The sequence below is a fragment of the Megalobrama amblycephala genome, linkage group LG7, assembly GCF_018812025.1.
Source record: "Megalobrama amblycephala isolate DHTTF-2021 linkage group LG7, ASM1881202v1, whole genome shotgun sequence".
In the NCBI taxonomy this organism is placed as follows: domain Eukaryota; kingdom Metazoa; phylum Chordata; class Actinopteri; order Cypriniformes; family Xenocyprididae; genus Megalobrama; species Megalobrama amblycephala.
The window spans coordinates 55,772,803-55,797,323 of NC_063050.1; the positions used below are offsets into that span (position 1 = coordinate 55,772,803).

Genomic DNA, 24,521 nt, shown 5'->3' on the forward strand with positions numbered 1-24,521 from the left:
ATGCTTTGGTAAGTCGTAATTATGACAAAAGTTGTAATTATGACAAAAGTTGTAATTATGAGAGATAAAGTAATACATATTACATAAGTCAAATTGTGAACTGATAATTAGTAGATAAGTCAAAAACTAAGATTTGGTATGCCGCAATTTTGATTTTTTTTTTTTTTTTTTGTCACAAGTATGACTTTTTATTTCAATTATGAATAAAGTCAAAATTATGGCTAAGTATGTCATAATATTGGCTTTTTATGTGGTAATTTTGACTTTTTATGTCAAAAAAATGACAAATATGTAATATCAAAATGTCAATTATGAATAAAAAGTCAAAATTATGGCTTAGTATGTCATAATGGCTTTTTATGTGGTAATTTTGACTTATGTCAAAAATATTAAATATGACAAATATATCAAAATATGTCAGTTATGAATAAAAAGTCAAAATTATGTCTTTAGTATGTCATAATATTGGCTTTTTATGTGGTAATTTTGACTTTTTGTCAAAAATATAAAATCAAAATGTCAATTATGAATAAAAAGTCAAAAGTATGTCATAATATTGGCTTTTTATGCTGTAATTTTGACTTTTTGTCAAAAATATGACAAATATAAAATATAAAAATGTCAATTATTAATAAAAAGTCAAAAATATGACTTAGTATGTCATAATATTGACTTTTATGTGGTAATTTTGACTTTATGTAAAAAATATAAAATATGACAAATATAAAATATCAAAATATGTAAATTATGAATAAAAAGTCAAAATTATGGCTTAGTATGTCATAATATTGGCTTTTTATGTGGTAATTTTGACTTTTTATGTCATAAATATAACTTGGCGTCATTCACCAAAGCATTATTTTTTTCTTATGCGGCGGAAATGAGCTTCCATATTATTTTGTTTTATATAAAATACGTTTTATGTTAAAATTGTAATACAGATGTAATATAAAAATGAATCCAAACGAGAAGTTTTAATGAGAAGAAAGTTATCAAACAAAAGCACGTGGTACGAGAAGGAAGTGTCAGTTCTGTCAGCGCATGCGCAGTTCAGTTCCCGCTTTGAATCGTGTGGCGCGAATCTGACTGAGGTGAGTATTGAAGATGATGTCGCGGTGGATCTGTCGTATTTAGACGATTAATTAGCGCGGTTTGATTGTTTTGAACGCACAATTATGTCCCGAATCGTTATAGTTTTTCCTCAGAATGTTTTCTGTGAGCTGTTTCTAAACCGTGAGTGACGCGACGCGACGCGATAAAAGCAGATGCTTCCGTTAATAAACGAAGCTGTGTAGATTTGACGCGTTGCGTCGATCTCTTTAAGTTTACACAGAGTGAAATATTCTCAAATATGTACATAATATTCATATAACATTACCATGGTACTTCAAAGAATACTATGGTATAACCCAAGCTAACAAAGAACGTTCCCACAGCTTTCACTAATGTTTTGTATATAAATGTTAAGATAGAACGTTATTTAAATAGCATTAATAATTTATATGCGTTCTCATGATGTTGAGAGAAATTATCATAGAACAACGTTTTTCATGATGGTTTTACTTGAATGTTCTCATAACGTTAACGTTCTGAGAACAGCACCTTTGTAACATCCTTACAATGTTACGTGTATTTTATGATAATTTTAACCTTCTTATAATATAAAAAATAAACATTCAAAGAATGCTATATTGTGAGTAAAAATTCGGTTAGTACTAACATTATCATATCCTTTTAAATAACATTCGAGTCACGACAAGAAAACTGGACATTTTAACGTATTAGAAACGTTGCAAATCACTTTTCCCACAATTTGTTAGCTGGAGAGAAAGTTTGTTTTAAAAAAATCGATGGAGAAAAAAAAGCAAAAGTAAAATCTTGTAAATTCACTCCTATTTATTCATATCAATATGTACTTAAAGGGTTAGTTCACCCAAAAATGAAAATAATGTCATTTATTACTCACCCTCATGCCATTCCACACCTGTAAGCCCTTCGTTAATCTTCAGAACACACATTAAGATATTTTTGATGAAATCCGATGGCTCAGTGAGGCCTGCATAGGGAGCAGTGACATTTCCTCTCTCAAGATCCATTAATGTACTAAAAACATATTTAAATCAGTTCATGTGAGGACAGTGGTTCAATATTAATCTTATAAAGCGACAAGAATATTTTTGGTGCGCCAAAAAAACAAAATAACGACTTAACGATATAGTGATGGCCGATTTCAAAACACTGCTTCATGAAGCTTCGGAGCGTTATGAATCAGCAGTTCGGAGCGCCAAAGTCACGTGATTTCAGCAGTTTGGCGGTTTGACACGCGATCCGAATCATGATTCAATACGCTGATTCATAACGTCCAAAGCTTCCTGAAGCAGTGTTTTGAAACCGGCCATCACTATATAAGTAAAGGGATAGTTCACCCAAAAAGCGACCAAGATGTAGGTGTCTTTTTTTTCAGTTGAACAGTAAAGACAATCTTTAGTTGAAACTGTGGTCCTTGGTGTTTCATATAATGGAAGTCAATGGGTGAGAAACAAAATTAATTCCTGTGTCTCCTGAGGTCTTAATGTTGGAAAAATAATGTTCAGTTTCTTGCACAGACTGATTGTTTTGCTTCATAAGACCTCAATGTATCATCAGTTGTTACGGATATTAATGTTGTTTTGCCTGCATAAGTGATGGCACATATTGACTTCCATTATATGAATCACCAATGACCACAGTTTCAGCTTAGGGCCTTTAACCTGACTGTGTCTTTATACTTTTTCATATTTGTGTACATGCACTGTAAAGGGCCTTTCGACTTGAATGTATGTGTTTTATTTTAATCTTATGGATCTTTCTGTGGTCTTGTCTCTATAGAGAGAAGTTTTAAATGTTAGCTGGAGGTTTCCTTAAGTTTTATAGACTTAGTTTGTGTTTTTCTGTGAAGCTTTTCATGATGAAACCAGCCCGAGGATCAGGACGGGCCTCCACACGGGGCCCAAAGGAGCCGCAGAGAGGAAGATGCACAAACCTCAAGTGAGACAAGTGAATTTATTGTTATTTTTACTATTTATTTTGCTATTGCAGTCTTTTATTGAACATTTATATGACACTGCACACAATAAATAACATGCGTAAATAGTGTTACAGTTACAAATTATAGTTACTAAACATCCAAATATTATGCCAAATTAATCTGACAATAATATAGTTGTTTTGATATGCTCTAAATTTGATAATTTGGCTTCTAAAGTGCATCTGAAAAAGCATGTAATTGACATTAAAATATATATTTTTTTCTGATCATTATAATGTTTCAAAAAATCAATCTTTAAAATACAATGTTCATAAGAAGGAAGTAATAAAGTGGAAATATTAAGGACTGTGTTAAAGGCGATTGTCTTTTCTTCCTTATTGTAATGAGTAAAAAAGGAAGTTATTTTGATTAAAGGTTACAAGACACATGAATTTTAAAAAAATAATGATGTGTACGGATAAGATTTATTTATAATAAACACTGCAATGTTGCATAAAAAATAAGCATTGTCCATTTTGATTTCAAGGTGACTTTAAAGGATTAGTTCACTTCAGAATTAAAATGTCCTGATAATTTACTCTCCTCCATGTCATCCAAGATGTTCATGTCGTTCTTTCTTCAGTCGAAAAGAAATGAAGGTTTTTGAGGAAAACATTCCAGGATTTTTCTCCATATAGTGGACTTCACTGGGGTTCAACGGGTTGAAGGTCCAAATGTCAGTTTCAGTGCAGCTTCAAAGAGCTCTACATGATCCCAGACGAGGAATAAGAGTCTTATCTAGAGAAACCATCAGACATTTTCTAAAAAAATAAAAATGATATTCTTTTTAATCACAAATTCTCGTCTTGCACTGCTCTGTGATGCTCCACGCATTATGTAATCACGTTGGAAAGGTCACGCGTGACGTAGGCGGAAGTACCGATCCAGTGTTTACAAAGTGAACATGCAAAGACTAAGTCAAACGCCTTTTACAAAAAAAGGTAAAACAATGAAGTTGGAGGAGAAAAAGAGATGGAGTTTTTCGCCCTACCGTGGTACTTCCGTCTACGTCACACGCAACCTTTCCAACATGATTACGTGATGCGTGGATCATCACAGAGCAGTGCAAGATGAGCATTTGTGATTAAAAAGAATATCATTTTTATTTTTTTTAGAAAATGGCCGATGGTTTCTCTAGATTTGACTCTTATTCCTCGTCTGGGATCATGTAGAGCTCTTTGAAGCTGCACTGAAACTGACATTTGGACCTTCAACCCGTTGAACCCCAGTGAAGTCCACTATATGGAGAAAAATCCAGGAATGTTTTCCTCAGAAACCTTAATTTCTTTTCCACTGAAGAAAGAAAGACATGAACATCTTGGATGACATGAGGGTGAGTAAATTATCAGGAAATTTTAATTCTGAAGTGAACTAATCCTTTAACCCTGAGGCTGAGGCTGATTTGGGGCCTGGAGAAGTTTTGACATGCCCTGACATTTGTTCTTTTTTTCAGTTGTTCATAAACATATTAATGACAAAAGTGTCATTACACTGTAGTCAGCACAAACTAGGCTACCATAATATGTGAGGAACATGTATGTACATGTTTGTGTTTTTGAAGGAATAACGTTTATGCGTGGTTATTGAAAAAAACAAAAAACTTAAGTCACTGAAATAAAGCCAAAAAAAGTATATTAAATCTGTGTTCAAAAGACTTCTGGCTATTGGAGGTTGTAGACTAGAGTTTTTACTTCAAAATTATGTAAAAATTATGCTGACTACTCCTTCATATAAAACAATAGAGAGATTTAAATTTTCTAAAACATCTTTGGTCAAGAAACACAGTATGCGTGGAGGCGTGAATCATCATGAATAATGGGTGATTCTCACCTGAGAAGACAAAAGAATCGCATAAAGAGCTCTAATGACCTGCATAAATAATGAGCTCTTTCAGACAGGTAGGCTGTGAAAAAACCCTCTGTGATCATGTCTCAAGCTCATCATGGTGTAAATCAAACATACAGAAAAAACAGCAATACTGTCAAATATTATTACAATTTAAAATAATGGTATTCTCTTATATACTTTAAAATATAATGTATTTCTGTGATGTAAAGTGTCTGAACAATTATGTTACCTCTATGGCATTTCATATAGGCTTTTAGCTTAAAAGAATGCACATTTGGAGAAATATTGATGAATTCTCATATGTTTATGTCAATTTTCTATACAGAGGAGTAATATTTATTCAATATTTCTTGTCATTACTATGAGTGCTGGATACTGTGTTTTCAATTCATACTTGCAGCCGGAGGGCGCTCTGTGCACTTTTAGTCCACAAATTCATTTAAAGAAGAACAGGAACCAGGAACTAACGGCATGTCTTCTAGAGGTCGCTAACCATGGCTTTAACATCCAGATAAACACTTTTCAAGACAATAAATACATGATTGAGACGATGAATGCATGTATTTACTGAATTTGCCTCTGAATAGCGCTGGCTCCGTGGGCGTGGCCGCATTAGTGGATAATGAGCTGAATCACGGGCGTCTGACTTGTCTCTTTTCATACAGATTACATAAACAGATATTTTTTGTTTTCGATTTGACTTACACAATTTAAAACCTGACATTTCAACGTTTCTTTAGACATAAGTCTATTTTTTGTGATTAGTATTCACTAAGTTACAGTTCATTTTTTGAGAACTATCAGATTGGACTTCGTTCAGAGGGAGACGACAGATCACGCATCATGTTAGTTTTCTTTATTTTACAAAAAGCACAACATTTTGTTTTTACTCTGAGTGTACACAAATAAAAGAAGATATTCTATAGTTTCAATTGATATATTACTTATGTCTCTATGACAAAAAATGACGGAGTATTTTATGTCTGTTTTGCTGCAATGTGAAAAAAATCCTGCAAAACGCGCCAGCGCGTTACCCGACTCCAGAGAGTTAACTTCATATTCAGTATTCATATTCAGTTATGTAACCTGAATTTCATGTTATACATTAATAATGAAATCTGCTGTATTAAATTGTTCAACTCTTTCTTTCAGAAGTCCAAGCCCACTGCTGAAGGCCCACATCTGGAGCCATCTAAGAAAAACAGCGGTAAGTTGAGCAATGATGGCAGATGTCTGTACTTGAACACATTAGCAGACTCGTTGCGTAAAGTGAGGATATTTTGAAACTCATTTGTCAATTTGTTAAAGAAAGTTTGCCAAAAAAATCAATGGGCTACTGAAAGGGCTTTGTTTCCTCTTTCTCCGGAAATGTAAATTCTGTCATCATTTACACACACACACGGCTGTGTTTTCTTCAGTGAAATACTAAAGGAGAAGCAGAAGACTCATGCTGATCTTTATCATGCAATGAAAGCAGTGATCAGAAGCCGTCAAGCTCTAAAAAGTGGCATAAAAGTATTAAAATCATACTCCATATTACTGTTGTGAATACAGGGGAAAACTGAGTATCTTGCAAAACTCTTAATGATGAGAATGGGAGCTTGTTTCCGCCACAGAATAAAAAATAAAAAAGTGTGACTTTTAATCTCACAATTCTGACTTTATAACTTGCAATTGTGAGTTTATGTCTCGCAATTCTGAAAAAAGCCAGAATTGCGATATCACAATGGCAATTCTGGCTTTTTTCCTCAGAATTGTGATATTAACTCACAAATGTGAGAAAGCATCACCACAAAATTAAAAGAATGATACATTTTTATTTAAAGAGAATGTTTTCTGTTAGATTTCTTGCATTAATGACATCATTTATTTGAAGCAATTTCTTTGAAGCATTATTTCTTTAAAGCAATTAAGCAATTTTCACATTACTTTAATGCAAAAAAATTCTACGTTACAGAAAAAATTTATACACATTAATAGTTGTTTACTGCTTTAATGCTGATTTAAAATATTGTATTACACGAATGTGAGACATATGACAATCATGAAAGAGTGGAACTTACAAAAAAAGGTTTATTTTCAGAATTGTGAGATTAAAAAGTCGCAATTAATTTTTTTTTTTTTTAATTGATTCATTCTGTGGTGGAAACAAGCTTACATTGTTCAGAGCTTGCAAATCGGGTGTGCTTCAGATTGTTTGTAGATATGCAAGTCTGAACAAAGTAAGTAAATGATGACAGATTTGGCATTTTCAGCTGATTTTTTTTCTTTAAAATTGTGTCTTAATATAATTGCAGTAAAATATAGTCTAACAGTTTTTCTGTTGTCTTTATTTCACCTGATTTCAGTTAAAACCTCAACGATGGCTAAAAAGAGTAAAAATCAGGCAAATTGGAAGCCACTGACCAAGTCTTCCTTACTGGCTCTGGAGAACATGCTTAGTTTGTCGATTCTGTGAGTAACGCCGTGTTACGTAATAATTATGTGCTGTGCCAGATTGCGTCATCTTCACAGTCTGATTTTGTTGTTGTTTTATCTTGCCTTTGTGTCAGATCTGTTCTGGCATTGAAAAACAAAGAAAAAGAAGAATCACAGAATGCATCTCAACCGCCTTAAAAATCAGTAAGAGACAATCTGTCAGACATCTGCTTTGGCATCCCAGCTAACAGGGAACGTTCTTGCAAGGTTCTGTGAGTTATGAACAAACGTTCTTCCAGTAACGTTAATGGAACGTTCCTTCAAAGTCATCTGGTCTTTAATAATGTTCTCAGAACGTTAGCACAAAAACATTGTTCATAGAACGTTTTTGCAGCAATGCAATGTTCGTTTAACATTTTTAAATGTTACTAATATTTTTGTGACGTTTAGAGAACGTGAACGGGCCTTAACGCTTTCTCAATACGTTTTCGCAGGTTCCTGGCTAAGTGTGCGCAGCTTTCTGTTCCCCCAAGAAAACATGGAGACGTTATGCGTGTGTCCCATCAGTTCAAAGCTGAGAGTAAGAAGTCCGAACACGGCAAGAAGACGCTTGAGTCTCTAGAGGTGATTCAACGAGTCAAGATGATCATTTGTTTGTGACATAACCAGACATTAATTTTTACGTGTGCTGGACCTGTTTAGGAGAACGTGGGCTCGATTGTTAGCACTCTTGAGGAGATGGAGGTGAAGACAGATCGTTTGGAGGAGAAATGCAGGATGATGAGAAGCAAACTAGACGATGAAGAGGAAAAGGCACAGGAGGTTCAAGCACGCTTTAGTGATTTGATGACACACAACTGGTTTCACTTAAACAGACCGTGACCGCTTCTATCTGTTGTTTTGTCATGGTGTTTAACTCTGATCTGTTCCAGTTTCTACAACTGTCAGAACAGACTGTCCTGCGTCTTCCTGCTGTACCGTCTCGTCCTGCCAATGAGCCGACGCTACAGGTACGTCACACTTCCCTTACGAAAATTAATCTTGGTTTTGCTACAATAAAACTGAAGAAATCATGGTTATTGTAGTTAAACTGTGGTAACCACAAACTAACCAAGGTTTTGCTACTCTAACCATAGTTTAATCATGATATTTGTAGTAAAACTGTGGTTATACAAATGATAATCTGCCAAAAAAACAAAAAAACATGGTTACTGCACTTTTACTATAATAAAACCATGGTTTCACTTCCTGTCAAATGAGCCCTATGAACTAAAGTCAAGATTACTTTGTACACCTAGAAGTCATATTTCACCTCAAAATCAAAAGAATGACAAATTAGGCTTTACTTAAAGAGAATGTGTTTTTTTTTTTTTTGCATGATGACATTTTGACATTTTTTTCCTTGACAATTTTCACATTACTGTAATGCAAAATAATTCTTATTTGTATTACACAAAAAATACGTATACGTTAATATATGCTAAAATACAAAATTGTATTACAGAATTATGAGACTGACATTCAGGAACGAATAATGGAAATCACAAATAAAGGTTTATTGCATTGCTCTAAGTTATGATTTGTGGGCAAAATATTTATTTTCCATAAAAATGTCACTAATGTTATGACATTTAAGCAATTTTTGCATTATTATAATGCAGGAAAGTTCTCAATTGCATTACAGAAAATATTTAAACATGTTAGTATTTGCTTTCTGCTTTAATATTGATTTCAATACTAAAAAAATATAGCTGCGAGCAGCAGTTTTCGGGGTTCAAGCTCTTTAAGGCCTTTAATCACTTGCGCGAAAAGACATTACATTTTATGAAGCAAGCATACAACCACTTAAATCACAGAAGGAAAAGGACCATTTATAGCCAATACAGGCAATTTACCATTTTTTAACAGTTACAGTGCCACCTATAGTCCAATCTCCATAAATTTGAAGTACTTGTTCAGAATCCCCAGCCTCCGTTAACCTTGTCTGATAGCTGCTCAAACTTCATTGGCTGATGGCGGCCATATTTTTTGAGATACGCTAATTTTTTGAGATACGCCAATGTTCTTATAAACAATCATGGCACCTTGGACAAAGACACTGTATGCAAATTTAAGTCAATTGGACTAACAGTGAAGCAGGGTTCCCGCGGGGTCTTAAAAAGTCTTAAAAAGTCTAAAATTCTGAACTTTAAATTTAAGGCCTTAAAAAGTCTTAAAAATGGCCCGATTTTCATCCGAGGTCTTAAATTCCATTTAGTCAGGTCTAATTTTTTTACCCATTTCCAGAAACGTTACCTGCTGAAAGTTATTACAAAGTAGCAGAAAAGTAGCGAGTCGTAGTTCTTTCTGGGGTATATTGGTGTTGGTATACGCGTTGATAAAACTACAATTCCTGTGATAAATGCAATACCTGCCCGCGAAATACGTCTGCATCTCCTCAGAGTTACTTTCAACGAGACATGGCTAATCACAGCGATTTCTGCTGTTGGTTACAAGCGGCTCCCAGCTCCATGTACGAGGCTCACTGCGAACTTTGCAAAGAAAAATCAATCAGGTACTCTGGGTGTGAAGGCGCTGGAGTCACACGCCAGAGCAGAGAAACACAAGCTAGCCGCAAAATGCCTTCAGGGGACTCGGCCAATTAGTCTCACCACTGCCGTCATCCTCCTCAATGCCTGGTCCCTCCGGTCTCCAGCACAATATCATCGCAGCTCCGTCGAACAACCTTTGGGGTACTTTTGGATCGACTGACACATCGAAAGCCAAGGTGCTTTGGATACTACATATGGTGACTAAACACCACTCATTTAATAGCAACAGCGAGATTAGCGATCTCTTCCAAGTGATGTTCCCTGATTTAGTAATCGCGAAGACGTACTGCGGGCCCAACAAGATCGCTTATGTGGCGAGATTTGGATTGGGGGAGTTTATAAAGGGGGAATTGATTCGTACTCTTACCGGGCCGTATGTCGTAATGTTCAATGAAAGCCAAAATCAGACCACCAGGACCAAGCAGCTTGACGCCCACGTTCATTTCTGGAACAATGGAATTGTTAAGTCGAGGTACCTGGGCTCATAGTTCACGGGACAGTGCGGGACACACACACATACACATCAGCTAATGTTAGATAGATAGATAGATAGATAGATACTCTAATTATCCCGAGGTAAGTATCTATCTATCTAACATGGATTATCTGGTGTGTGTGTGCTACATTGGTTGTTACATGGGTTGAAGTAGCCTGTTCAATCTCTATTAGGCTATTAATTTGCTATTTTGTAATGTAAATAAATATGAGATGAAATCTATTCTATTTGAGGGCATTTGGCACATTGTGGTGTGTAGAACGTTACTAATGTGATTGCTTTATCTGTAAATTAAATTAATGCTTTTTCAATGACTGAATTCATTGAAATAAAATGTTTTTTTCAGAATTTCTTTGATTTGAATATTTTTTGGTAGTGCGTCGTGTAGGTCTTAAATTTCAATCTTTATGGTCTTAAAATGTCTTAAAAAGGTCTTAAATTTGACTTACTGAAACCTGCATGAACCCTGTGAAGTAGTTAAAACCGTTTTCATGTTTTTTTTTTTCGTTTTTTTTTTTTCTGTTATAGCACCACCAAGTGGCCAGTCGCCACATACTTTTTCACATGACCACAGAATGAGCTCTTGCATAGGTGTGCTGAGTTTGGTGAAAACATCTCATTCCGCTCACAAGTTATAAGCATTTTAGGCCCCGTCCACACGGAGACTGCGTTTTTGTGAATACGCACAAATTTTGTATCGGATAGGTGTTTTGTCCACACAGATCCAGCGTTTTTGGAAGGTGAAACTGCTATTTTTTGAATATAGCGTCTTTGCATTTTCATGTGGACAGCCTATCCCTATATTTTGTGAAACGATGATGTCATCACCCCATGTGTCGACCCTAGTCAGACGCCGCTAACAACACAAAAGAGCAACGACAACAACAATAGCAGACTCTAGATGCTTGTGTTCGTAGTGCAGAAGCTACTGAGCCAAAATAAAGCGTTATTTCTAAGCTTTACTATAGTTTGTATACAGCGCGCAAGGTTAATGTGCATGCTCCAAGTCTTATTCGCTATTTTAAGTCTATCTCTGTGGCAGAATTACAGCGCCACATACTGGTCTGGCATGTATACTACATCGTTTTGAGTCGTTTCAGTAGTTTCATGTGGACGCAGATATTTCTTGAGATGAGGGGAAAAAAAAGATCGGATAGGGTAAGCTCCGGCTTCGTGTGGACGTAGCCTTAGTAAAAGTGGCTCCACCCACTTTGAACGTTTTGGCGGCCCTTAGGGAATTTTGGGAAATTTTCAATATGAAATCTCAACTTTTCAACTTTTTTGTAATTATTGACAATCAGACTCTGGAGAATCCCGTTGGACTGGTTTGGTTCCGATTGGGCCAAAAACCTAGGACTAGTTCACAAAAGTAGGTTTTTCAAAAAATCCAAAATACCTGAAAATTTTGACTAGCGAATCCTTGAGCCAATGATTCCAACAATAAGACACGTGAGCCTACTCCTAACGGTTCAGGAGTTATGAGCCATTTCATACTTTTGACCACTGTAGCGCCCTCATCAGGCCGATCGGGGCGAGCCTTGGTGACGTTGTTTTAAGTCTCTACGACGTACGGTTTGGTCTGCCCAATAACTTTTAGTTATATATAATAAAGTATAGTATAATAAAGTTTTGCACTATGCGCTTGAACCCCTAAAAAAAAAAAAAATGTGAGAATCATGAAAGAATAATGGAAATTACAAAAAAAAAAGTTTTATTGCATTGCTGCAATTGATGATTTACAGTGAAAATGTTTATTTCCCGTGAAAATAATGTCATAATGCTGAAAATCCTAATATTTTCTTTATGCAAAATGTAATTTCTTACTGTTTTATTTTGATTTCGGGTGAATTGGGACATATTTTAGTATATTTTAGACCTTTCTCCCAACTGAGTAAGTTGTTTTGTTCACTTGGTTGCGATCTGAGTAATATCACTATTGATTTAATCACTTTGGAATTTACATTTAGTTTTCACTTTGACCACAAGTCGTGTCTTGTTATAGTATCTATGATAAACGTACTAGTTATTTTGAAAACAGTCTTAGGTGCCAGTTCACAGTTTAACCGCAAAAATGTGAGACGTGGTCAGTAAGGCAAGAAAAAAAAAAGGGTTAGACTGCAAAAGATGCAAGAAAAACAATGAAAAGTAGCACAGTGAAATGTAAAAACTTGTTCTGTATAAACTTGCTCTTATTGCTTTATTTGAGGTTAATGAATCAACCATGGCATGTTCTCAGGCCGAGCCTGTCTGTGTGTTTTGACAACAGCATGTCGTTTGTTCTGATAGTGAATATAGCTATGGTTTTGACACCTTCCTCAACACATTTTCACAGAAATGCACCCTATACCGCACAGAACTTAAGTCATGTTGTGAAACGTGCCTTCACCTTATATGGAACAGAAACAAACTTATACAGACAGACTTGATGCAATCTTTTTCAGAAAAAGCAGTTTCAACACCAAACACTTTTTAGAAGTGTTGTGCAAGTATGTTTTTGTTAATGACAACAAATGTTTGACTAGGATCCAAAAAGAAGCGGTCATTGCTGCATAATGAAGGTCAGGCAGGTGATTTGATTTGCCTGCTAAACTAGCGTGTGATTGATCCTTCAGGAGCACCTGATGAAGATCGTCCCCAATCCTCCTGCAGTGGTCAGAGCACTTCAGACGGCTCCGGCGCTCGAGGATGTGAGGGCCTTTCTGGAGCTCGCACATAAACAGGTGGATTCAGTACAAGCCGCTCATAGTGACACAGCCCTGGACTGACCTTCACAGCAGGAGAACGTTTCTTAAGCTTTACACACAGACACAAACAGCGGATAAACAAAATAACTGCTTATTTATTTAAAAAAATGAAAGGACTACACACCGAAATTACATTCATCTCAAGCATTAATGCAACCATCTCAACACAAACAGTGAAATTCAGAAGATTTAGCTTTCTCGGAAATCAGATAATATATGGCAAATTGATCAACAGCTTCTTTATTCATAATCTTTAAGATGGAAATGCCAAGTATGGTTTGTATCAGATGTTCTTTCATTTATGTGTGAGCTGTTTTAAATGTTTTGTCAAGTTAAGATTAGATAAGATTTTCAAAGCCTTCAGTCAAAGCAAGCAAGTCCAGAGGGAAAGCCTTGTGCTGTTAAGTTTCTAAAATGCAAAGTGCTACCATAATACATCAGAATTGGTGTTTGAAACACTTTCATGTCCATCGAATGGTTATAAAATTGACTGTAAAGTCTTAGTCCATCACTTGCACCATGTGTTTTATTCCTGTTGTCAATTTTTCATGATTTGCCCACTCCAAAGCACATGAGATCTGTTTTGTTTGTCCAAATTTCTTGACCTCAACTCTTGCTAGAGCCGGTCACAGATCGGCACTTTACGCTCCCCTAAAACTGAGAGTCTCTCCTTCGCAAGGACTTTCTTCGCAAAGACTCAGATAATTCATCATTGAAGACTCGCTCGATTGTCGAGAGAAGTGAGGCACGAATGGTGCGGCCGAGTCCACGAGCTGCGAACACGTACATAATGGGGTTGAGCGCGCTCTTAATGTAAACTAGAAATAGCGCCACGTAAGCGCCTGCAATCACTCTTTCTTTGAGCTTCGGATTGTCATGTGAGAGAGCCCTTAAGAAGCGGCAGGTGAAGTAAGGCACCCAGCAGGTTAGGAAGAGGAGCATGGTGAGAAAGAGGACCCGGTAGAGACGGGTCAGCCTCTGGGTTGTGTAACCTGGTCCTGACGAGGTAGGTGAAGTCATTGCACTTTCGGCCTTCTTTGCGCAAAAAATCACAGCGATATTGCACGACAAGAAGATCACCAGCGGTAGCAAGAATCCTGCCAAGGTTTCCACTACTATTAAGGCATGTCCTACTCCCATATCACTTTCTATGCAGGCTGTACGGTTCTGCCAGAGAATGATTTTGGATGTGCCAATGTAGGGTGAAGCGAAGACTGCTGCCAACACCCAGATTGCAGCGCAGGCCGACGGCACGGCCCAACGAGGGCGCTTCATTCGTGCCCAGACTGGTCTAAGGAGACACAAGCAGCGCTCCACTGCGACGGCGCACAGCAAAAACGCGCTCGCGTACAATCCGAGGCAGCGCAGGTAAATGACCAGCTTACATGCGGTTTCCCCCAATGTCCAAGTGAAGTGGTTCACCAGGTACGGCAGCATTAGTGGTGTGCGTAACAGCAGCACCAAGTCTGCAAGTGCCAGGTTTACTACATAGATCCGGAAGCTGTCGGCGCTCTGCGTATCACTGGATGATCCCTTATTGCGGCACCAAACTCGAACCCCCAACGCCCAGACCACCAGACCGTTTAGAGAAACACCCACGATGAAGATCATCACGGTCACGATCATCTGCAGAATGCGCATGCCATCGCTGGGGTAGATGGTCGTGTTGTTGGAGCTTGAGGAGTCATTCATCAGCAGTTTGTCAGACATTGATAATCTGTGAAAATGCAGATGAGACAAGTTCACACCTAGTGTACTTCAATCACACATGGTTACAAAGCATTTCACTCTTAAAAATAAAGGTTACAAAAGGGGGTTTCCCAGCGATGCAATAGAAGAAGCATTTTTGGTTCCCACAAGAACCTTTCAGTGAACAGGTCTTAAAGGGTTAGTTCACCCAAAAATGAAAATTCTGTCATTAATTACTCATTCCACACCTGTAAGACCTTCTCATACACTGTTTCCAGGTCAGAATGCCGACTTAGTATTGGCAGAGGCTTGATGCAGGAGCCGGCCAATAATGAGTTAGCGTTCTGACGTAGAACCTGGAAGTGCTGGACATAAACCGTGTATGAGAATGACACAGAAGAAAAGAAACTGTTGAATAAAGTCGTTATTTTTGTTTTGGTTTTGCGCATAGAAAGTATTCTCGTCTCTTCATAACATTAAGGTTGATCCACTGCAGTCACATGACTGTCTTTAGTACATTTCTGGACCTTGAAAGTGTTGATTATATTGCTGTTTATGGACGAGTCATATGCCTCTCGGATTTCATCAATAAAATATCTTAATTTGTGTTCTGAAGATGAACGAAGATCTTACTGGTGTGGAACGACATGAGGGTGAGTAATTAATGACACAATTTTAATTTTTGGGTGAGCTAACACTTTAAAAGCTTTTTTGTTTGTGTGAAGAACATTCTAAAAATCTAAAGAACACTCTTAAAAATAAGGGTTCTTTATTGGCATCAATGGTTCCAATGGTTCCAAGAAGAACCTTTCCATCGCCCAAAAGTTCCTCATTCCAAAAATGGTTCTTCTGTTGAATTGCTGCGAAAACCCTTTTGGATGGATTTTAAAGGAAGCATAAATGCCAATAAGGAACCAAGGAAGGAGATTTTTCAATGGTGATAAAATGAAGCAAGTGCAGTTTCCTCTTTCTTTTCAAAAGTATTATGAAATTATAGAAACATGATTTTTCAATGTAAAGTATGGCCAGTATGTATTTTGTCTAATTCTAACAACTATTTGAATTCAAATGCACTTAGTTCCAGTAAGAGAACACAAACATTGTACAGATGCATAAACACAGCCACTATGTCAAGATCTAGTCTGGCCAACCAGCAGTTAACCAATGGGTAATCAATCTTACTTTTCAGGTTCAAATTAGTCTTCATTTAGCTGACCTGAAGAAGTTATGACAGGTTGCATAAACTGCTTAGACTAGTCTTACAAGTTTGTCATCAACTTTTTTTTTCTTCAAAATTGGTCATAACTTTTTAGAGTCATTTACATTTATTCATATAACAGATGTTTTTATCCAAATAAACATTAGACGTCCTAGTAATACAAAGTTTCTGACCTTCAGAATAGCACAAGGTAGGGATTAAGGATATAATAACTGCTAGTTGGTTAGAGTAGTTCATAATTTTATGCAACTAGTCCCAGTCTAAAACAAAAAAAATTAGATGACTAATTATCGTGTTCATTGTGAAAGGTCCTTAAGTATTAAAGTTGAAAGTTTGTGCACGAATGATTCCTCAAATCATGTCTAATCGAAGAGAAGTTTTCACTTGCTGGACCAGAAAAAAATCCCCAAAGATGCACACAAGCAATATAGACTAAAAGATCACTGGACTTTTGACAGCAAGCAACTACCCATAATACCTCAGCAACTCTCCTTTAATCACTGAACACCTTTACCATGGACTGGTAGAGTTGTCAGACCATGCGGCGTGATGCCATGCATGTTCCTACGAATGGAGAGTTGTAGGAATGTTAACTTTTATCACCTGAAGGCTTACCAGCTCGCCCACAGCTGTCCTCCCATTCACAACCTGTTTACACACATCCATAATGCATTCCTGGTATGTGAACACACCTTCAGCGCCACTCATCTAGAACGTGCTTGTTCGCTATGTAGAGCTTTTTCACACAAGTTTTGTTTTTTCTCTTGAGAAACGATTGATTTTATAGAGATGCATTTTGTAGCGTTTCATAGATTTATGAGTTGTAGTAGCAGTCTATCTTACCTTCTTTTGAGGCTTTAGTCAGCTGGCATGGGTTGACTCAGAGATCTGAGAGCATGTGTGGTTAACACTGTTTCAGCTGGTGGATGATGAAAAACTGAGAGAGAAGGGAGTGTTTCCTACACTTTAACCTATCAGTGAAGACAGAGGAGGGTTTTGAGCAAGTCTTTTGCAACATTAATGGACAGTCAGTCACCATTATTATACCGAATGTCACCATAGAACTACATCTAAATATAGTTTAATTCAGATTTGTTACAGATTTGCTGAATTTATTGCTTCACAAGGTCAGGGATTACAGATTATGTGAGTGCAGGGGTAAATTCTATAAAAACATTCAGTTGAAGAGAAACTGAGACTTTTTTTTATTTTTATTTTTTTAGTAATTGTAAAATTAACCTTTTTTGTTTTGTTTTTTTTATATTTTATGAAGAAAATGTGAATTGTTTGCTAATTTAAAAAAATATATTAAACTGTTCAGTGTGATTTCACCGAGATACTATGAGAGTTTTTATTAATATTTTACTCTTTTTTTTTTGTCATTTTTATTTGTTTTTAAATGTTCACTGAAAAAAAAAAGTAGAATTTACTTTATTTTTATTTTGCATGTTTTTGCATGGATATTTAAGTTTAAAAATATATGGCTAACGTTTTACGAAGCTAACTCATCAAGAACACTTTAAACTTTAAATGTACCGAATTAAGTGATGACAACACGATCATCGAATGAAATTACATTTGCTGAATAAATAAAATAAAATAATAAAACGTAATATAATGCAGTTTTTACTGTTGCTTACCTGTCGAGAGCAGATGGAATGCAGTTTGGAGAAGCCCTCTATGATTGCGGGATTTCTTCTTTCCGCACATGCGCACATTCCTTGCTTCAAGATGTACATTTTACACAGTTTTTTAAATTTGCTTAAGTACTTAAGCAAATTACTTTTACTTTTAGCAAATTAAGTACTTTATTAATAATTAATAATAATTAATTTGTGTAAATTATTCCAGAGAATCACAAGTCAAATGTACTTGTCTGTTGGATGTCTAATATTTGCAGGTAAAAATTGAGTATGTATTTAGATTTTACTTAATATTGTAGAGTTTTCATTTTTATAATATTATTCTTAGCAAAAGATGCATGATTTTTCCTGTTTTATTTACTTAGCCATAAAATCATTTTTTACAGTGTTGGTAACACTTAGAATAAGGTTTCATTTGTTAACATTAGTTAAAGGAGGACCTATTATACCCCTTTCACAAGATATAATATAAGTCTCTGGTGTCTCCAGAATGTGTCTGTGAAGTTTCAGCTCAAAATACCCCACATATAATTTAGTAATAGCTTGTTAAATTTGCCCCATTTGGGTGAGCAAAAACATGCCGTTTTTGTGTGTCCCTTTAAATGCAAATGAGCTGCTGCTCCCGCCCCCTTTCCAGAAGAGGGCAGAGCTTTAAAAGCTCAACAACAACAAAGCTGGAGAATCTCACGCAGCCAAAATGAGGATTGTCAGTAACGGTGTTCAGCCTTACATTGTTCAAACCGGAGTCGACACTGATGGAGAGACTCAGGAAGAAGTTACAACTTTTAGACGTTTCTGAATGGTTAGTGGATAAATTTATGCAGTTGCTGTGGAGTTGATTCAACTCATCCACTAGCATGTGCCGTCATGTTCATCTTTTGTGTTGAATTGACCCTCGTTTGTGAAGCAGTTCACAACGTAAAATGACGGCATGTCAACAACACTCTACTACAACAACTCTTCCTCTTCTCTAAAGCAGCACAACATGGCCCCGCACCCTTTGTTATGTGTTCTCGGGGGCGGGGTTTATGTAAATTTTAAGGTTAGTGATGTCACTAACCCAGGAAGAAGCTTGTTGTAGTCTCTACCAGCTGTTTGTTGTAGTCCTTAAAGGGAACCCCTGGTGTTAAGACTTGTATGGCTTAATCTAACGTACAAACCCGATTCCAAAAAAGTTGGGACACTGTACAAATTGTAAATAAAAACAGAATGCAATGATGTGGAAGTTTCAAATTTCAATATTTTATTCAGAATACAACATAGATGACATATCAAATGTTTAAACTGAGAAAATGTATCATTTTAAGGGAAAAATAAGTTGATTTTAAATTTCATGGCATCAACACATCTCAAAAAAGTTGGGACAAGGCCATGTTTACCACTGTTTGGCATCCCCTCTTCTTTTTATAACAGTCTGCAAACGTCTGGGGACTGAGGAGACAAGTTACTCAAGTTTAGGAATAGGAATGTTGTCCCATTCTCGTCTAATACAGGCTTCTAGTTGCTCGACTGTCTTAGGTCTTCTTTGTCGCATCTTCCTCTTTATGATGCGCCAAATGTTTTCTATGGGTGACTTCTATGACTGCAGGCTGGCCATTTCAGTACCCGGATCCTTCTTCTACGCAGCCATGATGTTGTAATTGATGCAGTATGTGGTCTGGCATTGTCATGTTGGAAAATGCAAGGTCTTCCCTGAAAGAGACGACGTCTGGATGGGAGAATATGTTGTTCTAGAACTTGGATATACCTTTCAGCATTGATGGTGCCTTTCCAGATGTGTAAACTGCCCATGCCACACGCACTCATGCAACCCCATACCATCAGAGATGCAGGCTTCTGAACTGAGTGCTGATAACTTGGGTTGCCCTTGTCCTCTTTAGTCTGGATGAGTCCCATTTTTCCAAAAAGAACTTCAAATTTTGATTCGTCTGACCACAGAACAGTTTTCCACTTTGCCACAGTCCATTTTAAATGAGCCATGGCCCAGAGAAAACGCCGGCAGTTTTAGCCGGCAACGGCGAATGGCACGGTGGATTGTGTTCACCGACAATGTTTTCTGGAAGTATTCCTGAGCCCATGTTGTGATTTCCATTACAGTAGCATTCCTGTATGTGATGCAGTGCCGTCTAAGGGCCCGAAGATCACGGGCATCCAGTATGGTTTTCCGGCCTTGACCCTTACGCACAGAGATTGTTCCAGATTCTCTGAATCTTTGGATGATATTACGCACTGTAGATGATGATAACTTCAAACTCTTTGCAATTTTTCTCTGAGAAACTCCTTTCTGATATTGCTCCACTATTTTTCGCCGCAGCATTGGGGGAATTGGTGATCCTCTGCCCATCTTGACTTCTGAGAGACACTGCCACTCTGAGAGGCTCTTTTTATACCCAATCATGTTGCCAATTGACCTAATAAGTTGCAAATTTGTCCTCCAGCTGTTCCTTATATGTACATTTAATTTTCCGGCCTCTTATTGCTACCTGTCCCAACTTTTTTGGAATGTGTAGCTCTCATGAAATCCAAAATGAGCCAATATTTGGCATGACATTTCAAAATGTCTCACTTTCAACATTTGATATGTTATCTATATTCTTTTGTGAATAAAATATAAGTTTATGAGATTTGTAAATTATTGCATTCCTTTTTTATTCACAATTTGTACAGTGTCCCAACTTTTTTGGAATCGGGTTTGTAAATCATGCCTCTTACTGAAATATGTAGTAGAAAACCCATGGAAGATTTGTTATTTAAAGAAATCCATGACATGCGGATTATTTTGTTTAGGTGCACAGTGCGTTCTATGTCAGTGACGTCAAATGGTTGCACTCGGAGATCTACTGACACTGTCCTATTGCTATTTTTACTGCACCACAACTCGGAATATAATTTACTATGCCACATTATGCAGCTTATGGTTGTAATTTTCAGTCAATGAGCCACAAGAGAAGCGATGTAACACTGTGTCTTAACCAGACGTGCCGCGACATGCGATAAAAGTATCTTTTCCATGTTAATCTGAGTTTTTGTCCTAAACAGCCACAACACACGACTATTCTATTTTAGAAACGGTTTCTATTTTTCCACGACGTCGCGGCTGAAACAGCAACACAAAGTATGGCAATGATTATATCAGGTACTGTTTTTGTGCTTTATTTAATGTTAAAAGCGTATTATGTGAGTTTGAATATCGTTCTATGTTTCCAGATTTTTAGCTATAATGAAAACAACACTGGCTAATTCACCTCAGATCTTGAAAATAAATAAAGAACATTCAAACTGTCGACTCAATGCAAACAATCAAGTGTATTCTATGACAAAGATTGGTTCAGTCACTCCGTATGTACTTAAAATAATGTTTAAATTGTGTAAAATTTATGAATTTTACTATGTACTTGCCCATTGTGTCTGCTGAGCTCTTGCCAAGAGAGCCCGCCCACACTCTCCTCTGATTGGCTGTGGTTTTTGATTGATTTTATCGCTTCTCATTGTCGCGGCGTGTCTAGTGTGGACAGTCAAATTGCCCATCGCTGGAATCTTATCGCATCGTGTCTGGTTAGGACACTGTGTATGAAAACATTGAGCATGAAAACATTGAAGACATGCAATGTCTCTGTGGCTATTCAAACTACTGATATATGATTGACTTCTGATCACCTGAATGCATACACACTGTTAAACATGCTGAGAAAATGCTGCTCTTTTATGCAATCACAGATATCTTGTAGATCACAGATAAACACACAAGCTTTGAGTCTGTCTCAATCGAGATGTGTTAAAGGCTGCCCATGACAGGCGTCTGTAAACACTTTCAGCTGTGGTCTACTAAAAGCCTCAAAGGCACCAGGCCTAAAGTGAAGAGAACAAAGACGCGGGTCTTTAGGAAGTTTTATTCGTACACATTTTTCACAACTTCTCATTCTTTTCTGCTCTTATCGCTAATAAAGACTTGCATCGTTTCTCTTGTGGGTCATCGACTGAAAATTACAACCAAAAGCTGCACAATGTGGCATCGTATATTATATTCCGAGTTGTGTTGTGGTAAAAATAGCAATAGGACAGTGTCAGTAGATCTCCGAGTGCAACCGTTTGACATCATCGACATAGAACACACTGTGCATCTAAACAAAATGGTGCCGCCCATTGTCCAAATATGGATTTTTTTAAATAACTTAAGTCTTTCATGGGTTTTCTACTACATATTTCAGTAAGAGACATCATTTACATTATTTTAAGCCATACAAGTCTTAACACCAGAGATTTCTATAAAAGAAAATATCTCCATTTGCATTGAACTTTGAGTGTCGTAACTTTGCAGACGTTTTTTATGATCAAACAGCAACATTACACACTAACTAAAGTTAAAAAAAGTGAAATCATAATCAAGGACCCCTTTAACTACATTAGTTAATATATCTACATAATTTATTAATCTTAGTTGGTTTATTTCAACATTCACTAATACAATTTAAAGATTAAACGTTGTATCTGTTGACATTAGTTCATGCACTCTGAACTAACATGAACATTTTTACTAACTAAATTTAAAAAAGGTTAATAATTGCTGTAAAATATATATTGTTAATGTATTTTAACAAATGAGACCTTATTGTAAAATGTTATCAAAATGTATATGCATTTATTTTTTATTTCAGTTTTAGTTATTTTAGTACATTAGGCTACTAAATGAAAATGAGAAAAGTAGCTAAAAGTTTTGATATTTTGATTGATTTCTTGTTTAAAAAAAGTTTTTTTAATGGTTTTTAGTTTTAGTTAACTAAAATAGCTCTGGATTCTACTCATGTCCTCAACTAGACGCATTTGTGCAAACATTCATGTCTGGAGCACAAACGCTGCACAAGTTTCTGATGTTTATACTTAAAATTTGGGAAAAAAACCAAACCATAACCTATGAGCAATAGTAACAGTCATTCTTACCTTTGCAAACATTACTAATAAAGCAATGGTCTTATCAATTGTAAATGATACTTTACCTGACTCTGATCTAGCAGATGCTTGTCTGATGTCTGAGCTCAATCGGTGTGTCATTATTGTTTCATCTTTGCACTGGTGAGACACTAAGCTTGGTGGTACTGAAACTTCCGTATAAATCAACCATGAGGTCAGAGTCAGCGATTTTCAGATGTGTTGGTTTAACTGATGCTATCAAAATCCTGTGGCTTTTTTATTTTCTTCATGCTTTTGTCACTTTCTATGAGAATTGAGTTCTTCAGTGTTCTCACATAAAATGTAGGTTTGTGTTTCCAATCAACTATATATATATATATGTATATAAGCATGTTGGTGGATGGTTTTGAATCAATGTGACTAACAACTTTATTCATCTGGGGCTGTATGTATAAAGCCGTTTAGAGTAAAATTTTAGTCTTAAGTGTGTCAAAATTCTTAGAATGATGGAATTTTTACTCTTAAGGTGATGATACACTGGGCAACTTTTTGAGCAATGTTGCTGGGCAATGTTGCTTGGGCACTTTCCCACTGAGAATGAGCAACAAATATATATCTGGATACGTTAGATCAGTCGTGGGCAATTTTTTGAGATCCTCCAATCAGAATGTTAGCAGCCGATCACGTGTTCGGTTCGGAGATTTTCAAACAAGATGGCGGCCTCTCAGCGGCAGTGGAGCAGAGAAAAGGAGTGTGAACTTTTATCTTTTTACGCTAGTAAGTTGTCATGCGTCAACCCAAAACAGAGAATTTACCTCATATATTGCTTAAAATACCAACAACTGTCCGAAAGTAATGTGTGTATGCTGTAATGAAGCCATTGAATGATTTCAGTTAAATACTAAAAAGACGGGATTTTTCAACGTCTGTAGTAGCGTAGGCTGCAGGGCGTTTGACATTTGAATAGCTTTTGATGCGATCGACTCGCCTTTTGCCGAACTCGCTCTTCTCCCTTTTCCTGTCACAAATCAGATCGGAAAGGCATTTATTTTTAATAAAAATGAAGAAAATATTTGAAAAGTTGAAATAAAGTGCCTAACAAGTGTTTATAATAAAGTATTTATTGAGTTGGCAATAGATTTGCTCCTCTCTGATTAGTTGCTGCCAACTGTCTGTTGCCCTAATTAGTTGCCCTGTGTCTCATCAGGTTGTCCGTTGACGGCAACATTGCCCAGCAACATTGCTCAAAAAGTTGCCCCATGTATCATCACCTTTATTCCTAGATTTAAGAATAAATTTGATTCATAAAGATTCTTAAGTGTCAAGACTAGGTCTCAGCTCCTAAATTATTTAGGAGAGCTGGAGAGGTCTCCTAACCTAGTTAGGAGTAACAAGATGGCAGCAGAGATGAGGATGATGATATGATGTGAGTGAGTGAGTGAGTGAGTGAAGTGTGGCCAAGTATGGTGACCCATACTCGGAATTTGTGCTCTGCGTTTAACCCATGCAAGTGCACACACACAGCAGTGAACACACACACCGTGAACACACACCCGGAAGCAGATAATATAACTCGTATTGAGTTATATGATGACATGGAGTTGATAAAATGATATAAACTTGATTGACAATTCTTTTTTGTAACTGACCTAATAAGAAATGTAATAGGGGCTGCATTCACAAAACATCTTAACCCTCTACAGCACAGCGTTGCCCTCAGGCAACGAAAAGTTTTCTTAAGCCCTATGTTTAGAAAATATTTCTTTAAATGATATCAACCAATTAGAAAGGTCAAGAAAGTACCAAATAACAGTTCAGTAAGGTGTTGGAGTCAATATCAAGCACCATTTAAAGGTGGGACATCCTGTTCTGACACATGGTCACAGGAGCACATGGTG

General features: G+C 36.7%; 2 protein-coding genes across 2 annotated transcripts; one reads left to right on the plus strand and one right to left on the minus strand.

Moving 5' to 3' along the window:
• The first annotated feature begins 1,097 nt into the window (after positions 1–1,097).
• LOC125272967 (centromere protein Q) lies at positions 1,098–13,675 on the plus strand. Its single transcript, XM_048198182.1, is given in 10 exon segments — positions 1,098–1,233; positions 2,939–3,027; positions 6,068–6,122; positions 7,264–7,369; positions 7,468–7,489; positions 7,491–7,537; positions 7,828–7,957; positions 8,036–8,155; positions 8,266–8,343; positions 13,033–13,675. Coding segments are annotated over 10 exon segments (858 nt in total). The 5' UTR covers positions 1,098–1,175; the 3' UTR covers positions 13,186–13,675.
• A 140-nt stretch (positions 13,676–13,815) lies between these two features.
• LOC125272966 (C3a anaphylatoxin chemotactic receptor-like) lies at positions 13,816–23,190 on the minus strand. The gene is made up of 3 exons (XM_048198181.1): positions 22,710–23,190; positions 16,916–17,043; positions 13,816–14,881 (listed from the first exon to the last, which is right to left on the minus strand). Exon 3 carries the CDS (start codon positions 14,872–14,874, stop codon positions 13,816–13,818), a length of 1,059 nt encoding a protein of 352 aa, XP_048054138.1. The 5' UTR covers positions 14,875–14,881; positions 16,916–17,043; positions 22,710–23,190.
• Between the last annotated feature and the right edge of the window lie 1,331 nt (positions 23,191–24,521).

Bases quoted from the DNA above. Each gene is read 5' to 3' on its own strand.
- LOC125272966 (XM_048198181.1), bottom strand. From the start codon at position 14,874: ATGTCTGACAAACTGCTGATGAATGACTCCTCAAGCTCCAACAACACG.